The sequence below is a fragment of the Equus quagga genome, chromosome 9 (assembly GCF_021613505.1).
Source record: "Equus quagga isolate Etosha38 chromosome 9, UCLA_HA_Equagga_1.0, whole genome shotgun sequence".
NCBI classification, from domain to species: domain Eukaryota; kingdom Metazoa; phylum Chordata; class Mammalia; order Perissodactyla; family Equidae; genus Equus; species Equus quagga.
The window spans coordinates 41,090,592-41,115,766 of record NC_060275.1 but is presented as its reverse complement, the minus strand read 5'-3'; the positions used below and the strand labels follow the sequence as shown (position 1 = coordinate 41,115,766).

The 25,175-nt window shown below is 35.2% G+C and overlaps 1 protein-coding gene across 2 annotated transcripts in view; it reads left to right on the top strand.

Moving 5' to 3' along the window:
• RNF138 (ring finger protein 138) overlaps nucleotides 1–24,541 on the top strand; it is a 49,143-nt gene extending 24,602 nt beyond the window's left edge. Inside the window, exons 3-8 of one of the 2 annotated variants that reach the window (XM_046672066.1) lie at nucleotides 6,159–6,324; nucleotides 7,530–7,645; nucleotides 17,550–17,606; nucleotides 18,665–18,773; nucleotides 20,515–20,622; nucleotides 22,253–24,541. In XM_046672066.1, coding sequence (XP_046528022.1) covers nucleotides 6,159–6,324; nucleotides 7,530–7,645; nucleotides 17,550–17,606; nucleotides 18,665–18,773; nucleotides 20,515–20,622; nucleotides 22,253–22,321 — 625 coding nt within the window. In that variant the 3' untranslated portion in view covers nucleotides 22,322–24,541. Of the gene's footprint in view, nucleotides 1–6,158; nucleotides 6,325–7,529; nucleotides 7,646–17,549; nucleotides 17,607–18,664; nucleotides 18,774–19,089; nucleotides 20,464–20,514; nucleotides 20,623–22,252 lie in introns of those variants that run through there. The other variant, XM_046672067.1, reaches the window with a different exon arrangement.
• The last annotated feature ends 634 nt before the right edge of the window (nucleotides 24,542–25,175 follow it).

The window sequence follows — 25,175 nt, the reverse complement described above, 5'->3', positions numbered from 1 at the left end:
ATGGTTTTCTCAGTTTTCTCTTTATCATTTGTATCTTTGTTCTGATTTTTTGTTTAGTGGTTAGCATGAAGTGTATATAAAAGATCTCGTAGAAGAGATAGTCCATTTTCTGATAGCCTCTTATTTCCTTTGTTGAAGCAGTTTCCATCCCTTTTTCTCTTCCTTATTTAAGTTATTGTGGTCACAAATTATTGCATTTTGTGTTGTGAGTTTGTGATTAAAATGAAGTGATTGTAGTTGTTTTTCATTCTTTCCCTCTGTTTATCTTTAATGTTATAGTTGTTTGTTATCCTCTGATAACACAGGGAGAGGTGCCATTTTCTGATTTTGTTTATCTCCTTGCTCAAGGCTTTATAAACCCTTTTTTTTTTCTTTTTCAGGTATGAGGGCCTTCTTGATCATTTCTTGTAGTGGGGTTCTTGTGGTGATAAACTCTATCAGCTTTTGTTTATCTCGGAAAGTTTTTATTTCTCCGTTGTATCTGAAGGATAGTTCATTGGACAGTGTATTCTTCCCTGAAAGTTTTTGTTTTTCAGAATTTTGAATATATTGTTCCACTCTCTTTTCTCCTGCAAGATTTCTGCTGAGAAATCTGATGGGGGTTCCTTTGTAGGTTATTTTCTTCTGACCTGCTGCCCTTAATATTTTTTCTTTTTCATTGACTTTTGCCAGCTTTATTGCTATATGCCTTGGAGAACGTTTTCTTACATTGATGTAATTAGGAGTTCTGTTAGCTTCATTTACTTGTAATTCTTGCTCCTTCCCCAGGTTTGGGATGTTCTCAGCTATTACTTCTTGAACAAACTCTCTGTTCCTTTCTCCCTCTTTCTCTTGAATACCTGTAATCTGTATGTTGCATTTCCTAATTGAGTTGAATATTTCTCAGAGAATTTCATTTCTTTTTAGTCTTACTTCTGTCTCCTCCTCCATCTGAATCATTTCTGTATTTCTGTCTTCTGAATTCCTTATTTTGTCCTCCTTAATGTCAGCTCTGGTTTTTAAGGATTCTAGAGTTTTCTTTATCTCATTCATTTTGTTCTTCATCTCCTATGTTTACAATTGGTTGTTTTTTGTAATTTCAATGTCTTTTGTGAAGAATTCCCTCTGTTCATTAATTCTGTTCCAGAGTTCATTGAACTGTCTTTCTGCATTTTCTTGTAACTCATTGAGTTTCTTTATGATAACTATTTTGAATTCTCTGTTATTTAGATTGTAAATTTCTGTGATTTCAAGATTGATTTCTGGGTACTTCTCATTTCCCTTCTAGTCTGGAGTGTTAAGATATTTCTTCATGCTGTTTGTTGGGCCGGACTTCTGCCATCACATAATGGTAGTATCTGGTCTCACATTCCATCTGCCACCACTGGGGCGGTGGTTGGGAGCTGTGTTTTCTGAGCCTGCTGCAACCCCTGGCACTTGTGCCTGTCCATTGGAAGCTGTACTGACAGAGCCTGTCTGCATTTTCCCGCTGGCTGCTGCTGCTTTACACATGTAGGTGCCAGCGCTCTGGTAGGGCTCCCCTGTTCTGGTGGACCGGCCAAGCTGGTGTGCCAGGCGGGAGTGGGGTAGGGGGCTTTCTTTCACATGTGCAATTCTGTGTGCTTCTGCTGTATATTCACTGCCTGCCTCAGCTGCTTGGCTTTTTGGGGACACCCCTGCAGTTGCTTAGATGCCTCGCTATGGAGCATTCCCACAGGTTGGGAGGCAGCTCTGAGAGTGAAAGCATTCTGGCAGAGGGCTGTGTTTTCCCCCATCTCCTCTCAGAGTCTCACGGCAGTTGCTCTGTGAGGTCCCCCACCCCAGATCTCTGCCTTAGAGGCAGGGGAGGAGATCTGCTTGCCTCCTTCCACTACCTCCCCAGGGGGTTCAGCTCCTGCACCTTCAGATGTATGGCTGCTTGGATTTCTCACATGTCTGTTGTGTTGTGTGAATGTTCTCTCTTTGTTTATGGAAGTTCTTTTCCTTGTATCTTGTGGGTAGGGACTAAGGGAAGAGCTCCTTCTGCCGTGATGCTGACGTCACTCCTCACCTCACCCCTTTTTAAAAAATTTTAGGGTTAAGTCTTTATTAGGAACTTACATATCTTTTTAAATGTTAGTATTTTTATTAGGATTGTTTGAATTTTTGTTAGTGCTCTGCTGACAGGGTTGTACAGGTAGTCTACCCAAGTTTTTCCCCCACAAGCTCTGTGAGTTTTAGTGTGTAGTTTTGCAGAATGCAAAGTGTTTCAGTATTGCATATCTTGCATTTTATCAGAAAGGGGTAAATTACATAAAGCAAATGACTTGATGATGATATATCAAGACGATGAAATTCTAGGTTGTAAATTATTTTCCTTCAGAACTTTGAACACATCATTCTATTGTTTTTTCATCTGTTTGTTTATTGCTGATAAGTTTGATGGTAGTCTGATCCTTTTTCGTTGGTAAGTGATCTCTTTTTCTACTTCCTCTCTGGAAGCTCTTAGAAGTTGGGGAAAAACATTATTTAAAATTTTTCAGTGATCTCTCTTTGTGTGGATGTTTTTAAAATTCATTGCACTTGTCATTCAGTTGTCTCTCATTCTGCAGAGATATTTTTTAGCTCTGGAAATTTTCTAGCGATTCCTTTTTTTTATTTTAAGCCTGGCTAGAAGAAAATTTTAACTTAGTTATTTTTATAACAGTTTTAACATAGTTACCCTTGTTTTTACTCCTAACTTAAAAAATTTTACACTTAAGTATAATATGCATAACAGAAAAGTGCCCCATGGCAACAGAATATTACCAGCACTTCAAAAGCTCCTCTAATTTTCCTTTCTCCAAGGAGTGTATCCCACTTCTTCTAGGATACCACTATTAGGACTTTCAACAATATAGTTTTACCTGCTCTTTGTACTTTATAAAATAGAATCATGCAGTTTGTACTCTTGCATCTAGCTTCTTTAGCTCGATGTTATGTTCATTCATATTCATCTCATTACAGCATGTTAGTTTTCGTTTTGTGAATATGCCACTATTTGTTTATTCATTCTTGTATTGATGGACATTTGTATAGTTTTTAGCTTTGGGCTGTTGCAAATAGTGTGGCTATAAACTTTCTAGGAAATTTCTTCAATCATATCTGTAATTCTATTGGGTACATACTTTTGAGTGGAATTACTGGACTGTGGTAGATACTGTCAGGCAGTTTTCCAAATGGTTGCATTAATTTACACTCCCATAGCATCGACTGTGAGTTTAGGTTGGTTCACATCATCCCCAACAGTTAGTATTTTCCACCTTTTTCACTTTAGTCATTCTGATGGGTATGTAGCATTACCACATTTTTACTATTTTAGTTTTTGAATAAGTGAGCTTTGAAATTTTGCTTTGTTTTGTACCATCCCTCTAAATACAGCTTTTGTTTGTGCATCTTGGTTGTTTAAAGTCTTTTAATATTCTGTGTTTATATTTTATTTATAATTAATTGTTAAATTAGCCAGCAAATTGACTCATTTACCTGCTAATAGTTACTATTCTACCTCATTTCTTTCACTCATGCTTCATCATTTTTATGCATAATTATCTCTGTAATGAAATCTGCTGGTGTGAACTTTATTGACAGTTTCAATTCATTATTTAAAGAGGAAAGTTTAGCTTAATAGTTTGGTGATAGTTTTTTCTTCATATCTTCAATTATTATTTCTCTTTGGTAGCTCATTAGACTTGATTTCTATAACATTGCTTAGTCTTGGTTCTTCTGTTTCTCTGCCTCTTCCTTCTCTGAACACTTTGTTTCTCTAGTGCTCGTCTCACCTTATCTGCTCTCCGTATTTTCCCCCTAATTTCCATATACACATTTCCAGTTGTTGCCTGGATATCATGCTTTGAGATTTTAGGTACTTTGATCTTGCGCTTACCTCTCCTCTGTCAAACCAACTCTTCCAGTCTTTCTTAACTTGGTTAATACAGTCTGCCTTTTAGTCTTCTAAGTTAGAAATGTCTATCTTTCTCGTTCTCCCACAAGTAATTGTCAGAAAATTCTGTCGATTTTACTTTTTAGCATAGGAAGCTCCCTTCATACACAGTCACAAACATTGAGAACTGTCTCTCTAAAAGAGCTATCCTGTCCCTCCCTCCTACCCGTCTTAGAGCAGACCTTATCATGGTCTAGGCTGTTGTTCCATTTAGTCTTGGCTTTTTCTTTTGTCCGACTCTTGCTTCCTTTATTCTCTTTTTTACAGTCCCTCTGAATAAAGAATGCAAACAAAGAATTTAAATTAAAAATTTGTTCAAAATTTACAAAACATAGACAATTAAATTTTCAGTTTTTGATTTAAACAATTAAGCCTACTAGTGATGGTTTTGTAACTTTGTGGTGTTTTTACTACCGAAGTTAAGAGAGCTCAAAATGGCACTCAGACTTTTGGGACCCCCTCTGTTTAGGGATTTTGATGAATATTGACAAATTGCTATGCAGAAACGTAGAGCACACATTTCCTTATGTCTTCTCTAACACTGGTTGTTGTTGTTATTTTTAAAACTAGGTTTTAGTTTGACAACTGAAAAATGGTATCTTGGTCTTATTTGTGTTTTTTTGACTTCCAGTTATGGTGAATACTTTTAATGTTTTAATTTATCATCTTTATTGGTAATCACTTTTAATGCTACTTTAGTGATGTTTTCTCTACTATTTATCCAGCACTTTACTGACTGTCAAAAGTACTATGACAGGCATTTTACTGCATTGCCTATTTTAATTCTATGAACAACCCTATCAAGTGTAGATATATTTATTATTTTATGGGTGAGAAAGCTGATCATAGGGAGGAAAAGTGACTTGTTTGATGCTACACGGTTAGGAAACAGATTCTATCATCTGTTATTACACTCTTACCTCTCAACCTTTGTTAATATCGATGAGGAAGATTGGTATATCTGTATTTCTAAGGGATTGGGTTAAATCTATACTTACTTAGCATCCCGAATAGAGATAGCTGTGATTTTTCTAGTTTTTCTAAAAGCAAAATGATCAAGTTTGGTATCTGGTTGGATTAGGGGAGAAAAAAAAATGATTTTAGTGAGTTTGATTCCAGTTAGAATGTTGGTTATGGATGTTGAGAGCTGGAAGCGTTCTTAAATATTTCTCAAACTATCTTCCATTGCACACTGGTGGGAAGTGTTCATATTTCCTGATCATATAAGTTTGGGCAACTTTTCCTCAGCAGAGAAATTTTATTAACTTTATTTATCCTAGAATTTCCCAAATCATTTTGTGCACTGTCCTGTAGTAGACCTATTTACATCTTTTGGAACAACATCTTGAGGTACATTGGTTTGAGACAAAAAGCTAAGGTGGTGCATTATCTCATTTTATAAGGGGAGGAAATAGAGATCCAGTATGGTTAAGTGTGTTGCCTAAGATCACATAGCTTCTCAATGACACAGGATAACATCCAGTCTTTCCTTTGTACCATACTTTCTCTAATAATATTATATAATGTTAATATTTATTTTTCATATATTGAAAAGTTGTAAAGTATACTTGAGAGTAGTTTCTTTTATATTCTCATCTAGTCCAGTTATTAGTCTTTTTTTGGGGGTGGGGGGAAGATTAGCCCTGAGCTAACATCCATGCCCATCTTCCTCTACTTTATATGTGGGACACCTACCACAGCATGGCTTGCCATGCGGTGCCATGTCCGCACCTGGGATCTGAACTGGCGAACCCCGGGCCGCCAAGAAGTGGAACATGTGAACTTAACCACTGTGCCACCCGGCCGGCCCCCAGTTATTAGTCTTTTTTGTTTTTTCCTTTTTTTTCTGCTTTATTTCCCAAAATCCCCCCGGTACATGGTTGTATATCCTAGTTGCAGGTCCTTCTAGTTGTGGGATGTGGGACGCCGCCTCAATGTGGCCTGACGAACGGTGCCATGTCTGCGCCCAGGATCCGAACCCTGGGCTGCCACAGCAGAGTGCACGAACTTAACCACTTGGCCACGGAGCCGGCCCCCCAGTTATTAGTCTTATGCTCTGAAAAATACATATGCAGTTTTCAAAATTCTGAGGTTTATATACATATAAATAGCCTAACTCATTTAGCATGAATACATATCAATAACTGCTTGTTTGTGTTAATGATAGAAATGAAAAGAGTACTTTTTTCTCTAGTTAACATGTCACAAATGTTTGGTTTAGTTTCTGTAGAAAATGTTTCCTGACTGCAATGAGAGAAAGCGGAATACATTGTCCCCTCTGTCGTGGAAATGTGACTAGAAGAGAGAGAGCATGTCCTGAACGGGCCTTAGACCTTGAAAATATCATGAGGAAGTTTTCTGGTAGCTGCAGATGCTGTGCAAAACAGGTAGAGTAAATGTGACATAGCTCTTCTTTGAAAGTTCTTTCTACTCTGAAATTCCTGTTTGATTTTTCTTGATGGGTGTTGTTTTGAAGAGAAGGAAGTTACTTAGGTTGGGAATTGGGCAGAAAAGGCCAAAAAAACTGTGGCTATAGATCTTACTGTATTATAAATTTATTGAGAACAAAGACTGAAAGATACAATCTCTGAATTTGCCGTAATTTTTACATGGTATTTTTCTCAAAGTAATTGCTCATTGATTGCCTACTTAATGAACTGAATGAGCATACTGGCATTTAACTCATTTAAACTCCATTCTTGTACAAATTCATTTCTTAAATAGGTTTTCTGATGGTAACATCATTATTGCAGTTTTGCACGTAGAAATGGGCCAAATGGATTTATGTAGTCAGGGAACTCTCTAGCTGCCCACTTTGTGTTTTTGTGTGTTTATCTAAGAAATCACAAAGTATTTGGCAGAAGACTGCTTAATTTTTAAGGAGCAGTTGGGAAAATCAGGTATTGGCAAATAACTGGCATTAATTCTCCAGTATGGATTTTATTCTGTCATTTGGAGAGGTAAAATGGTGAGAGGTGGTTAGACTTTGAGTATATCTCTGTGTTCATGGATTTATTGCAGCCACTTTTTTTCAAACAGCTAATAAAGTTAGTGATCAAAACCAGTTATTTTATGCATTGACACAAGTTGGATCTGCTTTTCCATCTCTTTGAGGGAGGTGTTAACTGACAGGGCAATGAAGTGAAGCTGGAAAATATACCTGAGAGATTCTGGCTCTACTCCTCAGTTAGAAACTGAAAAACATTGCCAGTGTTAACCTAGATCTTAATTTTTTTAAGTGCTTTCTAACTCTGCCAGGGTTGCAGTAGTTAAAGAATAAAGAAATGTCCAATACCATGAGGCAACCTCTTAGTACTTTTAATTTTATTTTTTGTTGATTAGTAGTAGTATCGTTTCAAGTGTAAAATTATTTTTTTCTACAGTGAGTTTATATTTGCATCTAGTGGATAGAAACTTATTATTTATTTTCAGCTCCTACTTAAGAATTAAATCATTTACTTAAGAACCTCTTGTTTAAATGGAATATTTAGTTATCTATTTTTATTGTTTTTCCCTCTTGTTGACCATATCTCAATCTTACAGAGTTCTGTTTTATATTGAGTCACGTTACATTTTAATCAATAATTTACAGATTAAATTCTATCGCATGAGACATCATTACAAATCTTGTAAGAAGTATCAAGATGAATATGGTGTTTCCTCTATCATTCCAAACTTTCAGATCTCTCAAGATTCAGTAGGGAACAGGTAAGCAATATTTATTCCTAAAAAGAGAATTTTTGTGGTTGAATTGGAAATTGTTTTGCAAGCTGTATAAGGTGTTTTTTGTTTTGTGTGTGTGTGTTTTACAGTAAATCGCTAAGTATCAAAACTATATCGTTTGTCTTCAAAAGTTAGTTTGACTCATGTAAGATTGTGTCTGGGAGATTAACTTCATGATATACTTAAGCTCATGTTATTTAAAAATCATTCTAAGATAATCTACATTTCTTTGAATAAAAAATAGACGAGAGTTGAAGACTTTTCTTTTGCAATTGAAATTATTTAAAAACTAAAGAAAATCCCTTTCAGTATTGGATTCACAAACTGAAATTGCTTTTATTTTTAAGAAATAGAGCCGTTTGAAATTTTTATTCTGATAATGTTACATAAAAGTGAGGCTTGTTATTATTATATTCTTGGTTCTACTTTAGTCTCAGTTTTTTTTAAAACTAGATTTTGGCTTGATTTGTATCTTGTTGTCACAGATTACGTATGTTAAACATTTTTATGAATTGTTTTTTATGCAGAAGAATGGCCAACATGCACATGTGTGATTTAAAAAGTAGTGATAAAGCAAATACCCAGTTACCCACTAACCAGGTCAAAAAATGGGACATTTTTCAGGACCTCAGAATCTCCTTGTCAGCCCACGCCCATTTGAACCCCATACTCCCAGAGGTAACCAGTATCCTCTTTTTTGGGTTGTTCATTCTTTTACTTTTCTTTATAATATAACCACCCATGCGTGTATCCCTAAACAATGAAGTGTTTAATTTTTTAAAACTCTATAGCAAGCACACACATAGTTGTGTAAGGAAAGGCAATATTGGCAGTATATAAAAAGGTTCCCATGAGACAATACATTAAGCAGCATCTCTAAGATTTTATTTTAGTAGCATTTCATTTCACATGTTGCTAGTTTTCATTGATTTAACTCATCTTAAGTACTCATACTACAGTCAGGCTTCTCTACTCCTAAGTTGAAACTGTTCTAGTAAGGTCTTTAGTAATTCTCTGATTATCTAATCTGCCAAATTCTTTTAGGTTCTCATTTTACTTGACTTAATGTCATTGGATGAAATAAGTCACTCCTATTTTGTGATTTTAAAAATCCTCTTAAGTTTCTTCATCTCTTATGCTTTATTGTTGTACTTCTGCTTTATTGAAAGTGCTCAATTTGTTATAAACCGAATAGATTATTCTTAAGTGCGGGGATGGTGTTTGTCTTGTTTGACATTGTCTCTCCAGCTCTTAGCAAAATGCCTGGTATAGGTGATTTGTGCAATCATTGCTTGTTAAGTGAGGGAATTTTCTTCACAAGAGACATGCCTTCTTCCCTCTTACTCCTCAAATCCAGTTGGTCATAGTTATCATTGATTCCTTTTTTGTTTGTTTTTGAGGAAGATTAGCCCTGAGCTAACATCTGCCACCAGTCTTCCTCTTTTTGCTGAGGAAGACTGGCCCTGAACTAACATCTGTGCCCATCTTCGTCTACTTTATATGTGGAATGCCTCCACAGCATGGTTTGACAAATGCTGCCTAAGTCCACACCTGGGATCCCAACTGGCAAACCGCAGGCCACCGACGTGGAACATGCAAAGTTAACCACTGTGCCACTGGGCTGACCCCCCATTGATTCCTAATAGCAGTATTCCTCATCTGTGCTTTTGTTCATCCCTGTTGTCGCTTCCCTATCTGAAGCCCTTGTCATCTCTCACTTGAGCTATTGCAGTAGTCTTTTAGTTGGTGGTCCTCCTCTAATCTGTCCTATATCCTCTTGCCAAAGTGATATTTTAGAAGTGCACTTCTGATCTCCTTCTTCCTGTCCTTGTACCTTCCTCCCTGTACCTTTTCAGTGACTGAGCATGGCCCCATAGTAGTGTTTCTCATCCTGGGTTCCATGAGTCTGTAAGGGTTCTGTGAACTACCTAACCTGCCAAATTTTTTGTGTATGTGCATTCTTCTGGAGGGAGAAGGTCAAAGATTCTCAAGGGGTTCCATGATCTAAAATCCAACAATTAGCTTATAAGACAAAGTATTTTATTCTAAAGCCCTTTCTGAACTGGCACTTGCCTTTCCTTTTAGCTTTTCTCTTTCTTCGCTACTCATTGTTGCATCATATGCCTTTGCCTAGTTGAACTATTTATACCATATACTTGCCATCCTCGAGAAGCAATAAAATTCAGTCGTTAAAAACGAAGGCTAGGAGCCAAACTGCCCGGGTCCCAGGCTCTGTCACATACTAACTGTATGACTTTGGCAAGAAGCTATATCTCAGTTTTCTTATCTGTTTAAAGAAAAGGGATGGTGGTGATACTATTAATATCTCATTGGGTTGGGAGTCAATAAATAGCTCAATACAGGTGAAGCACATTGAATAGTACCTTGCTTAGTAAATGTTAGTTTTTAATTATCATCATCATGGTCATCAATCACCCCTTCACCTCCAAGCTTTGACCAGTAGTACTCCCTTCCCCGACAACCCCAACCTACACTTTACCCTCTAGTGGGCTTTTTCTTCTCTTTGAAGATTTAGACCAAGTCTTATCTATTCTATGAAATCTTTCCTAACCTCTAGAATTTCTTCCTCTGGTAGAACTGTTTCTTTGTGTTCTGGCTAGACCCTCTAACACTTTATAATATTTATTTGTTTACTTATCTTTCTTTATCTAGAATGGGCTACTTAGTCTTACTCATTTTTATATCCTAAGCAAAATTCTAATTACAACATAAAAATTGAGTTTGTTTATGAATTTTAATAAGAAAATTGGTGAAAGAAGGGTTTTTTGTTTTTTTAATTAAAAAATGGTACAAAAGGGCCAGCCAGCCCTGGTGGTCTAGTGGTTAAGTTGGGTTGCACCCTGCTTTGGTGGCCTGGATTTTGTTCCCAGGTGTGAACCTACACCACTCGTCAGTGGCCGTGCTGTGGTGCATCTCACATACAAAAAAAGAGGAAGATTGGCAACAGATGTTAGCTTAGGGCAAATCTTCTTCAGCAAAAAAAGTAAAAATTAAAAAAATGGTAGGAAACACAAGGTATGAAGCTAGAGTATAGTCAGGGTCTTGGGAGGAAACAGATAGTTATGCTCAAATTAGGTAGTCTGAGGAGAATTTAGGAAAGGGAATATTTTCAAAGAATAGGGTATTGGGTACACTATGTGAGCAGGGTATAGGAAATCACAAGGGATAGATAGGTACTCTGGGTCTGCTGAAAGCAGGGGAGGGGAGGAAATACATACCAGAACTTGGAGAAAGAAAGTTCTTTCTTGCAAGTTCTCCTTTCCAATGGAGGGGCAATTGGAGAGGGATGCAGCCAGTCTAGGTGGTTTTGCTGGGAAGGAGTCTGGGAAATAAGTATGCTAACTTTCCTCTTATTTCTCCCTCCAAATCTCCTGCTGGGCTGAACCCAACTGGGAAGCAGAGAAGGGAATCTTTTAATGCAGGTTAGTCTCTCAGTACACAGAGTATGGTGAAAAATGGAGGACAGATCTGGAGGGGCAAAAGAAACTCAGCACATAAGTATTTCAGTTAGTAGCCAAATATATTGTAATATTCTATACACTGTTTCACAGCTTCCAAGTAGTGAGTGTGAAGAAGAAAACATCGTTATGTTATTAATAGTGTCTATGATATTATACACAAAATAGTTCTTAATGAGAAACACAGCTGTTCCTGATACTAAAAGAAATGATACTGAAGTGATTTTGCCTATTGGTCCTCAGAAGAAGAAACCATGCAGTAAACATCCTCTTTCCTGTGGTAAATACAGAACAAGTTACATAGCGCTGTACTTTAAAGACCTTCAGTGTAGGCTATTATCATGCCTTATTGCCGTTTATGAAAGCTTGTCTTCCAGGGGCTTTTCTCTGACATTCTAGCTTAGTCTAGTGCATGGTAGAATGGACAGGATCTGTACATTCAGACAGTTCTTCATGAAGGTTATTTCTAGCAGCTAAGCTTTTAATAGACATTTCAGTTTGGAGAATTTAAGGTTCTACCCTATGTCTAGTAACTGGAAAACAGATATATTTAATATTGCTGATTAAGAGCAGGTCCATATAGTTAATAGTTAGCTGAGCAGGGTTTGGTGGCATCTTATGAAAATTCATTACTTTAATAAAGACGTGTCTGTAGCAAAGTCAAGGGACTACCTAAGAGTAGAGCCTGTGTTTTCTGAGAAGACAATTCAAGTATTCCCTCATAAGTATAAATGGGTGATTTAAACTCTGAACTCTGTGGCTGTGGAAATTCTTAAAGTGCTATTTGCATGTACCTATCTCACTAGTAAAAAAAATTTCAAAATAAACCCACAAATTATTTTATTAATTCAGCATACCTTTATTGTACCTTCTGAACTGCTGGGCTCACACTCTAATGTTGAATATAGAGGGAATTGAATATAGAGGGATGGATAAAACAGATAAAATCTCTTTTTCCATATATGTAAGTGGTATGACTTCCCGTTGAGTCATCCAAAATAAACTAGCACTAGTTTCAGTCAGATCATTCAGGGTAGAACTATTTACCATAAACTAATACGTGTTGGAGGGTGTTTAACAAAATGATTGCATTAGACTACTATGGGGTAGTTTCTCAATAATTATATAGCAGTGCTAGTTGTTTTACTAAGGCCATTTCTAGTTTATAACAATAAAATTCTACTTTTAACATATCAGACTATATCTTTGTTTTCTTTAGCCAGTAGAGGTGAGGAGGAGAGAGGGGAGGATACTTGTAATCATTAAGATGCCAGACACATTTCATGGAGATTCCTCAAAAAATTAAAAATAGAACTACCATACGATCCAGCCATTCCACTACTGGGTGTCTATCCAAAGAGCTTGAAGTCAGCAATCCCAAAAGTCCTATGCACCTCAATGTTCATTGCAGCATTATTTACAATAGCCAAGACATGGAAGCAACCTAAGTGCCCAGCAACAGACGAATGGATAAAGAAGATGTGGTACATATATACAATGGAATACTACTCAGCTGCAAAACAGAACAAAATCATTCCATTTGCAATAACATGGATGGACCTTGAGGGAATTACATTAAGTGAAATAAGCCAGCTAGAGAAGGATAATCTGTATATGACTCCACTCATATGAGGAATTTAAAAATGTGGACTAAGAGAACAGATTGGTGGATACCAGGGGAGAGGTGGGGTGAGGTGTGGGCAAAAAGGGTGAAGTGGTGCACCTACAACACGAATGACAAACATTAATGTACAACTGAAATTTCACAAGATTGTAACCTATCATTAACTCAAAAAAAAATGTGAAAGAAAAAAAAGAAGATGCCAGAACACATTTCTATTTTATCTTCCTTGGGAATTATTTGGTCTATTTGCAGGCTTTTCCTACTAATCTTGACATTTAGTAAATGTTAAGAACTGGATATCAGCAGACTCAGGCAGTTTAGTCCAGATACAGCTCTTCACAAAGACTGATGGGATGAAAGTTGCAGGCAGTCCTATATTGTTCCTAACACATTTCTCTCCAAGGTCTTGGACGCTTTAAGTGGCTAAATAACTATTTATTAAAGAATCTGGTACAAATATTAGATAAAATGTCCTTTTCCTTATTTATAGATATTCTGTATATTCTGGATAATGTTCCTTTATTACATGCATTCCAAATATATATGTATCTTTTACTCAAAATGAAAAAAATTTTGTTGCTGTTTTGTAAAAAACGTAAACATAGAACTTGAGAATTTTCTTCATATTTTAAAAAGACTGAAAATGAGAGCCAGCCCTGATGGCCTAGAACTTAAAAGTTTGGCACGCTTTGCTTTGGTGGCCTGGGTTCAGTTCCCAGGCACAGAACCACACTACTCATCTCTCAGTAGCCATCTGTGACAGCGACTCACATAGAAGAACCAGAAGAACTTAAAACTATACGCAACTATGTACTGCACCTTTGGGTGGGAGGGGAAGGAAGAAAAAAGGAGGAAGATTGGCAACAGATGTTAACTTAGGGCAAATCTTCCCCTGCAATAAAAAGAAAGGAAAAAGGGAAGGAAAAAGAAGGCTGAAAGTGAGATACTCTAGTATTTTGAAAACTTTGCTTTAGGGACCATCACAATTTAATTTAGCATAAAATGGCATAGTCATACATAGTTCCCCCCCTCCTTTTTTTTTATTGTGGTAAGGATACTGAACATGAGATATCTATTCTCTTAACAGATTTTTAAGTGTACAATGTAGTATTGTTATCTATAGGTACAATGTTGTACAGCACCTGTCTAGAACTTGCGTAACTGAAATTTTATACATGTTGATTAGCAACTCCACATTTTCCCCTCCCCCAGCCCCTGGCGACCATCATTCTCTTCTTTACTTCTGTGACTTTGGCTATTTTTAGATACCTCATGTAAGTGGAGTCGTGCAGTATTAGTCTTGTGACTGGCTTATTTAACTTAGCATAATGTCCTCAAAGTTCATTCATGTTATCACATGTGCAGGATTTCCTTTTCTTTCCTTTTTTTTCCTTTTAAAGATTTTATTTTTCCTTTTTCTCCCCAAAGCCCCCCGGTACATAGTTGTGTATTTTTAGTTGTGGGTCCTTCCAGTTGTGGCATGTGGGATGCCACCTCACCATGGCTTGATGAGTGGTGCCATGTCCTCGCCCAGGATTCGAACCAGCGAAACCCTCGGCTGCTGAAGTGGAGTGCGAAAACCATTTGGCCACCGGGCTGGCCCCTCCTTTTCTTTTCTTTTTTTTTTTTTTGAGGAAGATTAGCCCTGAGCTAACTGTTGCCAATCCTCCTCTTTTTGCTGAGGAAGGCTGGCCCTGAGCTAACATCTGTGCCCATCTTCCTCTACTCTGTATATGGGATGCCTACCACAGCATGGCTTGACAAGCAGTGCCATGTCCGCACCCAGGATCCGAACTGGCGAACTCCAGGCCCCTGATGTGGAATGTGCGCACTTAACCGCTGCGCCACCGGGCCGGCCCCCCTCCTTCTGTTTAAAGGCTGAATAATATTCCGTTGTATGTATATACCAAATTTTCTTTATCCTTTTATATCTTTGTTTCTTTTTCCGTTCACAAGATTGTCTCCATATCTTGGCTATTTTGAACAGCACTGCAGTGAACATGGGAGTGCTAATATTTCGTCAAGATCCTGATTTCAGTTGTTTTGGATAAATACCCAGAAGTGGGATTGCTGGATCATATGGTAGTTCTATTTTTAATTTCTCGAGAAACCTCCCTGCTGTTTTCTATACTGGCTACACCATTGTGCATCCTCACCAACAGTGTACAAGGGTTCCAATTTCTCCGCATCCTCACCAACCTTGTCTTTTGTTCTTTTGATAATAGCTATCATAACAGGTGTGAGGTGATTCTCATTGTGATTTTGATTTGCATTTTCCTGATGATTAATGATGTTGAGCATCTTTTCATATACCTGTTGACCATTTGTATGTTGTTTCTGGAGAAATGTCTATTCAGGTTTTTAGCCCATTCTTTAATTGAGTTATTTTTATTTCTTTGCTATTGAGTTGGAGGAGTCCATTATATATTCTTTTGGAATTCTTAACCCTTTTATCAGATACATGGTTTGCAAATATTTTCTCCCATTCCATATGTTGCCTTTTCACTCTTTGATTGTTTCCTTTGTTGTGAAGAAGTTTTTAGTTTAATATAGTCCCACTTGTCTGTGTTTGCCTTCATTACCTGATCTGCAGATATTGTGAGTGATCAGAGGTTTTTTGTTTTTGTTTTCATTATGGAGGTTGAATTTTATTGAATGGTTTTCTGCATCAGATGAAATGATCAGATATTTCTTTTCTTTTAATTGGTAATATAATATCAGTAATGGATTTTCTTTTGTTGAACACATTCATGCATTTCTTGAGTAAATGAGTAGGCTACTGGTAGCCCAGGCACAATAGAGGATGATTAGGAAGAACAAACATGATGATAATGACACTAATAATGGAAAACAGAGAATTGTAATGGGAGATGGAAGGGAGAAAGCATTTTAAAAGGGCATTAACTTTGATATTAAAATATTTTAAATCAGAAGTTTTGGAATTGCATACCCTGTCAGTGAAAAACATTGTGCACTCCCAGTATGTGTATGTTTATTTAAAAACTACTCATGTATTTTACAGTACTGATACTTTATGTACCTTATAAAATCTGCAAAGTTTAAGGGAAATAAAGATGAAATAGTTACTTTAAAATAAGTTTTGCTTTATTTAATGGTATAAAATATTTTTATTCTTAAATTTTTATTAATATTTTTGCTGAAAATAATATTGTTGAATATGCTTTGCAAAATTCTTTAAAATCTTAGTTTAACACTATGATACAGTAATTCAAATATTTGGATCTAAGTTCACTTTACTTTGATACTTGATTTTGGTGACTGTCATGGCTGAAAAAGATACCTAGTACACAAAAAATGTAGATTTAAGTGGAGGAAGTATGTCATAGGTTGAAATTACTAAGCTTTTCAATGCCATTCACTAAATATTGAAAGGGCTTTTGTTGAAATTTTTGTCTTCCCTAATGATGTTATAGTTGTTCTTACAAACCATTCAGAAGTTGTTATAATATTTTTAAAGAGCATGTTCAAAACCCAATTATTATTTTTATTTGCAAGATTTTAAAACATTAGAAAAATCTGTTACAAGTATAAGTGTATAGGTATGGGAGTTTTGGTAGTAAAATCCTAACATCCCTTTAATAATTGCCCTCTCCATAGTTTCAGTTTATTTTAAAAAGCAGTTTTTAGTCTCCACTTTGTTAAAATGCTGCCTTTATCCGAAGAGATAAATTAATATCTGCTAGATAGGTGAAAAATAATGGCTTAATAGTCTCCTATCTGGCTGTGGAAACCGGAAAGCTTGCTTGCTTGCTGAGTGTAAAATATGTTTGGAGAGATGACACTGTTATCTTCACAGAAGGGAACTGTCCTTGGAAGGGTGTCTTTACACCAAATACACCTTGTTGTATATAATTTTATTGTGAAGAACAAACAGAAGAAAGAAAATTCAAAAAGAAAAGAGCATCTGTTTAGTAGATGATATAGTAGACTGCTTGCCTTTTTGTGAAAAAAATGAATAACCAGATTTCTAAGTTTAACAACTCTTTTAGCTCGGGTATTGAGATATAAGAGCAAACCACTGTGTGGTACAGTTTTTTTGTCCACTACCTGTTGCATTTCTATTTTAATCTTTTTTGCTATTTAAAGGCCTTGTTTTTATAAAATTGACCACAGCTGATGAAACTTTGTCATGCATAAGTGACAGTCCCCATACGGAATGCCCACTCTTCCCTCAGGATTCTTCTGATACCACGTATGACATATGACTCTGGCATGGGGTCTGAGTGAGGATGTCACATTGTCCTATATATTAAATGTTGGAAACCCTAGTTCCTTTTTGGAAATTGTGAACATAATAAACATCCAAATATTTTTGTAAACCTGCTCCACTTTGGAGGCCACAACCTTAAACCATATCCTAGTTACAAGTCAAAAAGTTGACTCATTCTTGATTCTACCCCGGCATTCAAAAACTTAGCAGTCTCGGTAGAGGTAGAGGAGTCTCTTAATTTGAAAGTCGAAAGGACCTGGGGAAATATTATCATGCTATGGATTTAAGATAATTCTGAAAAATTCTGTATTCTCTATACTTTTGTAAGTGTGCATAAATTAATTTTAAAGGATGTGAATAAGGACCTAATAAGCAGTCTTATCAGAATTTATTTGAAAAGTAATTAATCCCATAGTTATTTCATAGTTCAGAACTATTTGAAATTGAAACTTTTAAAATAAGTTCAGATTAGTTTTCTTCATTACCACTTCAAGTTAATGAATCTGTAATGTGCTTTATTACTTGAGATACTAACTTCCCCCCATGCTTCTTAAGTAATAGGAGTGAAACATCCACATCTGATAACACAGAAACTTATCAAGAGAGTACAAGGTAAGCTTTTGAAAATTCTGCTCCCTTAGTAGATAATGTCTATCACTTTATAATAATAGATTTTTTAATTAAATTTTTTTATTCAGTGAATCATCAGATATAATGCTAGAAAAATGATGCAGTTGCTGCTTTTACAGATCACATTAAATTAGAAGAGTTTAGCTCTCCTCTTTCACTGTGGTCAGGATAGAGTTGTCAATATTGAACTCTCCCTTGCTGAAATTCGGAGGTATTGAATATCCAGTGATGTGTGATCCTCACAATGTTTTGAAATGTTGATCATTCTGATGATCAGTGCTTTTGTTTTTTACTTTTCCTGTGAATTTTGTATGTTAGAGTCTTAGGGACTGGGTTAGATTAAAGGTATGAAGATATGGGGCCAGCCCTGTGACCAAGTGGTTAAGTTCGCGTGCTCTGCTTCGGCGGCACAGGGTTTCACCAGTTCGAATCCTGAGCACGGAGGTGGCACCGCTCATCAAGCCATGCTGAGGTGGCGTCCCACGTGCCACAACTAGAAGGACCCACGGCTAAAATTACATAACTATTGTATGGGGGCTTTGGGGAGAAAGAGGAAAAAAATAAAATCTTTAAAAAAAAGAAAGATACAAAGATATGATATTGATGGAAGTCTTTTTAAAGTTTTAAGTTCCTAGGGATAGGGTGTCCAAACTGGGACATCTTGGGATATTTAAAATTTTCAAGGGACATACAGTGACATCTTTTGGCCTCACACAAACAACTAAATTGTTTAAACCTATCTACTTAATAAATGGAACAGCCAGGTTTGTTTTTGTTTAGACCTAGAGACACCGTGAAAAAATTTACTGAGACACTATGGGTACTGTAAACTGAGATTGGGGATATCTACTGAAGATTATTTATTGATGTAGATCATTCATTGAAAAGATACATTTTTCAAAATGAGGGACTCTTTGAATAGACGAATAATTATAACTTTTTGAAAAAGAAACTTACAGTAATTGGTTAAAAAATAGGAAAACTTCATTTTTATGTTATGATTTCAAATTAAGTATATTTCATTTAAAATTGTTTTATAGTTCTGGGCATCCCACCTTTAAGTGTCCCTTGTGTCAAGAATCAAATTTTACCAGACAACGTTTACTGGATCACTGTAACAGTAATCACTTATTTCAGATAGTTCCTGTGGTAAGTACATATGTTTAATACAGTCTTCTGATTAAAGAATGCTATTTCATTTATTTCTCTCGATGTGTACAACAAGGGAAGGTAGTTGATTTAAATTTGGAATGGAGATTATCAATAAGGTAGGTTTTTGTCAACAAAAGACTGGTAACCGAAGCAAAATGAGCTATTTAAAATTCCAGTCACTCACTTATAAACAGGGAGATGCTCATTGTGAAGGTGGTGTAGGAGAATAGCCTGGAGAAGAGTGAAGTAATGAAATGTGAACTGGGGACTCATCGCCAGGGAGTGCAGACCTAACTCTGTCGGGGTCTCTCAGTTTCCTGATCTAGAGGATGCAGACAACTGGATCAGGTCCGGTGGATCTGCTGCAGGTGAAAACACCTATAAGAAAGAATAAAGATAGTAGGTATTTTTTTTTTAATTGTATCTTTGAGAATCTAGTATATGAATGCATAAAATAAGGAAAGAAAAGAGTCATACTTTCTTTTTGATGCATACATGTCTTTTTGATGCCATTATGAGGGTGTGTAAGAAAAGGGAGAGATCTTTTTTGATGAAGGAGAGAGTCCGGAGTGCAGGATTCCAACATTGTGTTAATTAATGGTCCTACAACTCCTCATTTGGAGCATGAGTTTCATAGGTAAGTGATTTCAACTGTGATAGAACAAAAGAAACTGGCTGGAAGAGATACTTCCCCTTCAGCTGTACATTTTGATATATAAATATTTTCTTTAGAAATAAGAATAGAAGAAAAGGGCCAGCCCCGTGGCCAAGTAGGTTAAGTTCCCGCACTCCGCTTCAGCGGCCCAGGTTTCACCACTTTGGATCCTAGGTGTAGACGTGGCACCGCTCATTAGCCCATGCTCAGGCGGCGTCCTAGATGCCACAACTAGAAGGACCCACAACTAAAATATACAACTATGTGCTGGGGGGATTTGGGGAGGAAAAAGCAGGAAAAAAAATTGTTATAAATAAAGTAAAGATTGCAGATATTTCTAAGCAGTTTTAGTGGATATATTGGAAAAAATTGTGAAAGAATATGCCTCAGTCATTATTGAGGATGCCTTAAACTCACATAGTGCTAAGGGTGACATGCCACCTACTTTGTTCATTAGGAGAGGGTCAGTTACTAGTAAATAAACACTGCCAAAGACATCTCTAGGAAAAATCTCGTATTTAAGAGATTTCATTTGTTTTATATTATGTTGGCAAATTTTTGTTTCTGCATTATATTCAATATAGCACAAATTTTGGCTAGAGTCCAATTACTAGAGTTCCTTATTTCAGCATGTCATCCATTCGCTTTTTAAGATGTACCTCATTTAAAACCTTTAAGGATACAATTTGAAGTTTACTTTCATTTTACTTATAAATGAAATTAAGCTAATAATTATATGAGAGTTATTGTGTGGCTCAAATGAGATTACATACTGATGAATGATAACTAGCATTACAATTGGTATTATTGAAGGCTGGATGTGGTGTTTCTTTTGAAACAGTTGTATAATTGGAGATTAATAGAATGTATAAGATCTCTCTTTTTATCGTGTTATGTTAGATTAGCATATTTGACCTAAGGTAATTTGGTCGGGGAATGACCTAGTCATGGAATTTGGTCCTTAGAAATGCTTTTCATCTTGATGTTTTTGGTAATGAAAGCTATGTTATTTTAATACCTTCAATAATTATAATGTTTGGTTATTTTCATTACTTTTTATTTAAAACATTCTGTTTCTTGTAGACGTGTCCTATTTGTGTGTCTCTTCCTTGGGGAGATCCTAGCCAGATTACTAGAAATTTCGTTAGTCATCTAAATCAAAGACATCAGTTTGATTATGGAGAATTTGTGGTAAGTGAATTCTTCAAGATTAAGAAAATGATACCATTTAAATATTCAAGTTAAATTAACTTTCTCAATCTAGACTTGAGTTTTGAGGCGAACTCTTATATTGGGTGGTTATAGATTAGTCTATTGTTTCTATAATAATATAGGTGAACTTTGGTTTGTGGAAGTGGTAAAGGTTGAATTTACTGTTTACCTTCTGTACTCGAGAGATTACCTTCTGTACTAGAGAGATAATTAATAGAGAAAGAACAAATTCCCAGATTAACAAAATAATGATTTTGTACGAAAACTGTCTAGGTTTAAGGAAAAATTGTACCTGCTAAAGAAGTAAAATTGGTACAAACAGATGAAGGAGGAGTATTTCTCATGTACTATAAGTTGCTTGTTGTTCCGTTATAATAGATTTCTTTTAAATACATGTGAGACACATTCTTTTAAAAAATGAGGGAGCTTCATTATTAAGTAAAGCCGGTTGAATGGTAGATTGTGGCCTTGGTTGACTGCTTTAACACAGTGCATGGAGGGAAGTTACACAATGTAAAACTGGATCTGCAAAGCAAAACACGGGTTAATTTCTACCTCCCAAATGTGTCATGATAATTTTTTTTAAAAATTAGATGACTTTTTTATTAATTGTAAAATTGCATTTTATTCAACTTCAGTAAATTTAAACTTTTTAATTCAAGATTAATCCTGACAAATAATGTCTGATACTTGTCTTCCAGTTTAGGTAAGCACAGACTTGTGTGATTCTGACAACAGCAGAAACAGAATTTACATTTTTCTCTGCCCTTCAATGTTGAAATTATATCATTCTTGATAAATGATTTTTTATTTTGTGGAATTTGCATATTTTTAGTTAACCTATTCGATTCAAGTGTATGTAAAATTCAGATAGACTCATAATTTTAGCATTTTTATGAAGTAATTGTAGATTATTCTTAAAATCTCATTGTAAGAAAGGTTACTGTGTCTGGAGAACTGTGTATTTGGATAAATAAAAATATATTTTGTGGTCTACTTTTGATGTAATTGTCAGATTGTTTTGCCTTGCCACAGAAAAATGTAATTTTTAGTTTTTGAGATTATTGTGTTGAAGCCTATTTTAAAGCTAACTTATAGGACATAATTGATAGCAAATAGAATTTTTTAAGTTAAGGAATAGTAGTATAATTAAAATTGAGCTCTAGTTTTTAGCTCTGTGTTATGATCACGAAGCTGTTCTTTAAATCTCTTAGTTCAATAAATGCTTATTTTTTGAAAAATGAATTTACCTTCAGACATTTGACATTCTTTTCTAGAGATGATACAAAATTTATCACTTATGATTGCAGGTTCCCTTAACTGTACTTTTAATTAATGACTTATTGTAAGGCACTGTAAGTCTTAAATTTCATTCTCTGCTGACCCTCTCTGTTGTTTATCAATTATTCCTAAATGATTACAGCTGAGCTTAATTTTCTACTGAAGTTCATGTATTTAAATCTTATATTTTAACAGATAGTATATGTCGTAACAAACATAGACTGTTTCAAGTATGTGTATTGTGTTTCAAGATGTGTAACGTATTGGGCAAATTATTGAGTAGTGGAGTATGTTTTTCCTATTGATATGTTGATGTTATTCCTTTTAGAATCTTCAGCTAGATGAGGAAACCCAATATCAAACTGCTGTTGAAGAATCTTTTCAAGTAAACATCTGAAGGCTGTAGACGTCTCTGCATCTTTGTACCTGCAAGTGCCATCTTTAAGGGGAAAACTACATGAAGTCATCGTTTCAAGAACTTGATGTGTATATTAATAAAAAGTAATTCAGTCTATTGTTTAGTTTTTTAATTGAAAAATAAAGGTGGGCCATCTAAAAATTTCATTCTCTTGATAAGTTAAAAAGTGAAAGGACATTATCTTTAAAAGCATTAAAAGAATTATATTTCCTTAATGTATTGGTGAAAAGGGAATCCCTGTTGTATTTTATCTTTTTATATTACATATTGAATTTTTCCTTATTTTTTGAAATTTACTTTTGAAATTTGGTGCAGTTCCTCCCAGTGACATTATTGTACACAGATAACACACAGCAGCAAATTCTGAACGATGTAATTGATAAAAGCCTAACAAATCTGAGCCAGTTATCAGAACTACAGAATGGAGACTTGAAGTGCTAAATGAAACAATCCAAAGGAAACTTTTAATACAGATTCTAGCTGAAGAATTCAATTATAAGAAAATTGTATTTATATAACATTTAGTATTTTTGAAGACTAGTGAGGTTTCTTTATAATTTTAACTCTTTAAAAAAAGTGAATGCTCATTATAAAGATATTTCCTTTTTGCTATTAGAAGGAAATATCAAGAGAAAAATTTATTTCTTTGGTGGGCAGTTGGTAATTTCAAACCTTGTTTGTTTGGCTGACTGATTTATAAGCCTAAATTATACAAAGCTGAATTACAGCTGTTTGGCCCCAGAATTTTGAGTAGCCAGTATTTCTGATTAACTAAGATGAAACTTCTCCTAGAAACTTTCAGTTGGTAATATTATATTCTACATATATATTTAAATGAGAGATTTGGCTTCATATCAATTTAGAAATTCAAAGCTAAAGATGTATATGGATATATACATACACTTTTGTATGGGTATGTATACATGCACATATGTGCACACTGTCAGATTATATACAGAATTTCTGATAACTGATTAAAATTTTGTATGTCACCAAATTTTTAGAAAGTAGCAGTTGAATGCTAAGTTGTCTACTTGGCTACTACACCTTAAAAATTGAGTTTACATACACTTGCAATTACCTGTTTATATGGTGCTCATGTGTTATTCTCAAAGATAATGTGTGACTATGGGGTAATGGGATGGCTTCTACCAGCCATTCTGTTTTACTACTTTTTAGTCAAAACTGGATTTGTTCTTGGTATTCATTAATGAGAATCATAACATAACTTGTACTGGAAGGCCCAAATCACAGGAAAAGATGAAGAGTGGATTAGTTGACATTCCGTACTAATGTACATTGTTTATGCTTTCTTTAAAATAACTAACTAAAAAAAATAAAAGAAAATCTCAGAAGTAGTTTGCTGCTAATATATACATATATTGTATAAAAAGGTATATTTTGGTTTTGTTAAAACCCTTGTTGACTTTTTTACAGTGAACATTTTTTTAACTTGATTTAATAAAAATGTTAATTTTGAAAGTGGAGTTTTGTAAAAACCTTTTTCAGTCAAACAGTAATGACTATTTATAGGTAGTAATAACAATCACCAAAAAAGCCATACATCTTAATGAACATATGCCTTTGTTCTGTCAACATTTTCTCTGCAGTTACATGAGTGTAATTGTAAGAATAGCTGTTAACAAACTCTTTAAAAAGAGACTTGACCATAGGTTTTTCCAGTTTAAAGCAATAACTTTAGTACTCAATTTCAAAGTTTAATACTTCCAGTATGTCAAGTTAAACCGTTCTGAGATTTGAGAACTTCTTTAAAAGAACATTGTAGTAGAGATCATCTTGATGAAATTGTGTTTTGAAGTTTTGTGGATTAGTTAAATATCATTAATAATCTTGTGTATTTCATATAAACTTTTTCATAAGGAAAATATTGACTTTGCTGTTATCTGGGAACTCCTCAGTTTGGAGTTGTTTGTTTAAAATCTCTCCTCTTGTCAGTGGATTAGGAATAGGGATAGGCTTTACAGACTTAACACTTTAAATTCATGAAAAAGTTCTTATTTTTAGTATGCTTATAACTGAGGTCAAGGGAGGGGAACTATGTTGATACTCCAATACCTAAATTTCACAATACCACTTATAGGAAAGCTATTTCCATTAACAAATGAAAGTTATGTTGTTAAACAGAGTCTTATTTGAGATGTATTGCTTTATTTTTCAATTAAAAGTGGTTTTCTCCTACTTGTGTGTCTAATTAAAATTTTGTCTGGAGGCAAACGTGGTAACATTTAGTCTCATAACTCACCCTGGAAGACCTGTAGGAGATAACCTGTTATTTGCACTTAAAAAAGTGGATAGGAGAAAGCTACCACATGCTGATGCTGTATGTTGGATTTAACTTTATAAACTTATTTTATCTTTATTTAAAATGTTAATCAACTGGTAAAACTATTTTGTCAAGTGTTCACGCAGCAAGATTTTCAAGCCGTGATAGCAGCCAGGCGGAAACCTAGTTAACTGGTTAATAAACACTTTTATATAGAGCAGTTACCCTTAAGTAAGATCAGGGCTATAAGATCATATTGCCAAATACAATGTCATATATCTGTTGGGCTGCTTAATAAGTATTAATTATGATCATCTGTGAATCATAACTTTTATAGAAACCCCTTAGGGCTGCTACTCAAATAGTGTAAACCCTTTGTGGAGGTGGTGACATTTTAACCTTTATAGAAAAGATGTGACCCAGAAAATATGTAAATACATGTAGTATAAAACTCGTAAATATGAATAAAGTACTCCTTCCATGATATCGTTTAGTATGCAATATAATTTTCTAATTGGCAAAACAGTTTTGAAAAAAATGGGGAATGGA